We start from the raw sequence: 4,719 nt of genomic DNA on the forward strand, positions 1-4,719 counted from the left end.
TCTCAACTGAGTTCCAAAAGCTCTCCGCAGTGACTCCCAGAACCGAGATGTGAACTTTGGGTCCCTATCGCAGAAGATACTCTCGGGCACCCCGTAAAGCCTCACGATCTCGCGAACACACAGTTAGGCCAACTGTTCTGAAGAAAAGCTCACCTTTACCAGAAGAAAGTGGGCAGACTTAGACAATCTGTCCACGATGATCCAAAAGAGTCACAGCCAGCCTGAGTCTTAGGCAAACCCACAACGAAGTTCATGGAAATGCTCTCCCATTTTCATTTCGGAGTCTCAAGAGGTTGAAGCTTACCAGACAGCTTCTGGTGTTCTATCTTCACCTTCTAGCAATCAAACACTTGGACACCTACACCGCTATGTCCTTCTTCATTCCTTGCCACCAGAAATTTCTCTTTAGGTCTTGATACAGCCAAACAGCTCCTTGGAGGTTTCAAAACGCTCAGCCCTCCCTTGCTTATCATAAAGCTCTTGCAGATGCAAGATTACGGTGGGAGCATCCATATGCTCATGCTGACGCTGAAGTTCCGCAGACATAGACGCAAGGAATATACATACTGCATGCTCATTGTCTGCCAAATGCTGTCCATGAGCTTCCCAGTCATACTGGTCATACCCATCTTGCCCTTCAGCAGGGGCAACAGAAATAGGAGAATGCAGAACATATGCTTTCTTTTCAGAACGTAAAACTATTTTTACATTCCTATACCAATCCGTGAAGTTTGGTCCAGTTAACTTGTTAGTATCCAGAATAGAGCGTAAATTCAAATTTTCGGCCATAACTCAATTTCTGAAAATAAAGATAAAATTACATAAGTATTTCATGATAATAACCAAATACGGAGACTTTTAAACGTATATGGCCCTCCCACTATTTTATCTAAAATCAATGACCCTCGGTGATTGATTTAGGGTTATCCTTCACAAGGACATCCTTAGTGGGCTAAGAGAACGACTAGGTCCATTAGTCTCCGGCTGAGCCTTCAAAACTAACTTATCTAGTGGGTTGATCTTATCAACAATATCTCCATATCTTCTCTTAGATCATCAGGTTGACAACTCCTTGTCACTTAGTGTTACATCACTTTGTAACACAACCTGGCCCATTGCCCTAGATGCATAGACCCGGCTGAGCCTGCAATTTATGTATCTAGTTTAGCACAAACCATCATCCTAAGTGTCGTACACTTCAAATGGCACCTTTACCCAACTAAATGATAGGTCTTAGCTGAGCTAGAGAGCACTATTATGTAGAAGGGATTTGAATGTCATCGATGATGGGAGGCAATCATAAAATGCTAGATAATTTTATTTGAGGGTTCATTTTAGTCTCATAATTTGTTATTCCTTTTCTTTATCTTGCATGCATATTATAATAACTATCATATAGTTCTTCCTTTTAAACGGCTTGTTTAAACATGCATACTAGTCGAGGAATGATCGCGTTTACTATAAGCATGCATACTAGTTGTAAATTCAAAAATTCAAAATTTTAAAATTCAAATTTCAAATTTTAATTTCCAAAATAAACGAAATTTATAATTCCGAATAACAATTTTAAACCTTTGAAATTTAAAATTTAAATTTTAAGTTATTTTGAAAATTCGAATTTCTATAATATACATCCACGCATGCATAATTTCAAAAATCATAAATTTGAAATTTAAACGCAAGTGGATGATCATGGTGCCTTCCGTTTTTCAATCCAAAGTATCTTCAATCCTCGGATCATCTTCTTTGGCTGAAACATCTTTGTGCTCCATGGACTTACATCCCTTTTCGATTTAAAATTTACATCCAAAATTATATAAAATTTAAAAATGCAGAATTTTAAATCGGGACAGAACAATCTCATTTAACCAAAAGAATTAAAAATATAAAATCAAACATTCAAAGCACCATGACCATCCAATTATCAAAGTACCTACAAGAAGGTTAGAGGCATACAAAACAATTGCAAAGCATTATCGAATTCATCTTCAAAACACGATCAAGATTCATAAAATCAAAAATTGTGATGTGGCTGCCCACCATGTAGGCCGCGGCTATGAAGGTGTCATCACCATCATGGTTTTTGACAATTCTAGTCCAACTAGATTTAAAACCCATCCTTAGCCCCAAGACTCTCTTGGCCGCCACTTTGTCTCCACAAAATGATGTCTCTTTCACATAATCACAAAAAATTAGTTCTTTCATAAAGAATAAATTTTTTAAGAATCTTGTTCGAAAATTGAAGATTTCAAAAATAGTTTTTGAAAATCCGATATCAGATTTCTAACCCCATTCGTTTGTAGCAACGAACCTGGCTTTGATACCACTTGAAGGTTCGAAAGACTGCACCATAGTCATACTATGGTGCACATACATGGGTGGAAAACAAAAAAATTTCGCAGCGGAAGCATAGACCATCTATACACCCCATGTATGAATGCTTTACGTTGAAACGAAAGGGTTTCAGAATTACCTTTTCACTTGTAGGCGCAAAAGGATAACGCCCTCCAATGGTGATGCACACGGTTATCTCCTTCTTGCTAGCGAGAACTCTTTCTCCTTGTTCCCTCCTTATCCTCGGTGGCTGGCTAGGCGCATGCAAGGAAGAGGCTACCAAGTGTTTGGATTATTTTTCTCAAGACTATAATTGTGTCTTGAGGTTAGGTGATGGTGCAACAAGAGAGAGAAGGAAAGGTTGGAGTTTTTTCTTTTCGAATTCTACACACCTAGGAGAGATGATGCATCAGGTTTTTATAAAAACTGATCAACCACATAAGCCCCTCCTATGATTAGGCGCACAAGTTAAAGTGATGAGAGAGACTTTCCTTGATTCTCTCCCTTGATTAGGCGCCCCTTTAATACCTGTCCTTTCCTCAGAAATTTTGTTGCAACGATATTCATTTAAATTCCGAATTCAAATGAAAGAGTAGTTGAGAGAATCTTCATCCAATCTCTATTGGATTATTCCTTTAAATTATTTTAAATTATTCTCAACAACCTAACCTCATAGAATTTCAAATTCAAATATGAAATTTAAACTCAAATATAAATTCAATCTTATCCAAGTTCGTAATTCGAATTCGAAATTCAAATTTCAAATTTCAAATTCAAATTCAAATTTCAAATTTCAAATTTCAAATTTCAAATTTCAAATTTCAAATTTCCAAATTCAAATTTCAAAAATTCAAATTTTAAAATTCAAATTTCAAATTTGCCCAAACCTTATTTTGGTCAAGTCAACTCTTTGACTTACTAGGATTCATGCCCCAAGGCCTCTTTGGCCTATCATCATATTTGGGCCCATTAGTGGAGAAAACTCTTTCACCACTAATGCCCCAAAAGGGCGCATGGTTCAAGTGGACTTGAAGTCCCTACTCCAACCCAACTTAACTCATAGTCTTGATAAAGCCCAATAACTCATTATTGGTCCAAACTTGCTATAACTTGCAATAAGGAATAACCTTTGTGTGTGACCCATTTGGCCCAATTAGTTACTGACATAAATAAACTTGAACCATTTAAACTCCTTTAAAAAGCCTAATCCATTTAATGACTACATGATACACTAGCAATGCTCTGTAGCCCCAAAACTAATTGAGTTGATCAAGTGATCTACCTTTCTAATTTGGATACCGTGTCAGCATTATCCCTCACATCGCCATTCACATTTAGTCGAGAGCAAGGATAGAGTATCATATCTCTTTATTGACTAAATATAATATTTCACAGGAACTAGGAATCTTCTTCTATTGACTCTAAGACAGATCATGACTCTTCATGATCTCTTACTATGCATAGATTCCCGAGTCAACTAGAAGTCATCTCAGCCCTACCGGTCTTTGTGAACGACTAATCCCTTATAGGGGATTGTGAGTCCTTTCGGCATGTCCATCTATACTCATGTATTCGAGTTATACCCAAGAGTACACTGTTCTCCCTATTTTTCAGGCGGATAGAGTTGTACAGTCAAAGTATAACTCTAGAACATAGTATTCGATGACATCCTAAAGTATAGGACGATCCGTACTACCAAACGTTCAGAGACTTATCAAATCCAATGATACTCTCTATAATGAATCCTTGTGGAGTCTCTAAGCGGGTCAGTTTAGTGCTATCTGTTCTCCAACAAATCCACCCACGAGATCAGCTAAGGCATCAGCATGCCTGCATTCCATGAGGTCCTTACCTTGTATCTCCATACAAGTAGATGATGTCGTACTAGTCTTATTGAGATCACCAATACCCTTTCTTGGTGATTCAAGACCAGGAAAAAATGTTTAGGTAATAGACATTCAGTGTCCTCGAGTCCTCATGATCATGATCCCTATCATAGATCCCCGAGTGAACACATGCTCTATTCTTAGGGTCTTTATCTTTAAACGTATATTAACAATAAAATATTGGCGAGACATAAATATGATAAAGATAAAGTTTGCTCAAATTTATTAATCATGATATACCAAATAGAAAAAGGTGTTAATCTGATAAAACAGATTGTCTCTAGGACACCTATATACTAACAGAGGTCACAGACAAAACTCAAAGTTTCACAATGACATCAAAAACGCCATTCAAACTCTGGGATCACTAGTCACTCTCTCAATAGAGGTGACCTAACCCCACAACTCAAGAATCCACATAAAACTCGAGTGAGTTTGGTCCTATTCCATGACTCTAACATCGACTAGTCTCCCAATTTGATAAATCATTATTTTCAAA

General features: G+C 37.3%; 1 protein-coding gene across 1 annotated transcript; it reads right to left on the reverse strand.

Moving 5' to 3' along the window:
- Positions 1–405: 405 nt before the first annotated feature.
- LOC133306989 (uncharacterized) lies at positions 406–789 on the reverse strand. The gene has a single exon (XM_061507404.1). It carries the CDS (start codon positions 787–789, stop codon positions 406–408), a length of 384 nt encoding a protein of 127 aa, XP_061363388.1.
- Positions 790–4,719: the final 3,930 nt, after the last annotated feature.

This window comes from Gastrolobium bilobum, unplaced genomic scaffold (assembly GCF_033153095.1).
Source record: "Gastrolobium bilobum isolate Gb01-03AN ecotype WA unplaced genomic scaffold, APGP_CSIRO_Gbil_v1 utg168286, whole genome shotgun sequence".
NCBI classification, from domain to species: Eukaryota; Viridiplantae; Streptophyta; class Magnoliopsida; order Fabales; family Fabaceae; genus Gastrolobium; species Gastrolobium bilobum.

Bases quoted from the DNA above. Each gene is read 5' to 3' on its own strand.
- LOC133306989 (XM_061507404.1), bottom strand. From the start codon at position 789: ATGGCCGAAAATTTGAATTTACGCTCTATTCTGGATACTAACAAGTTA.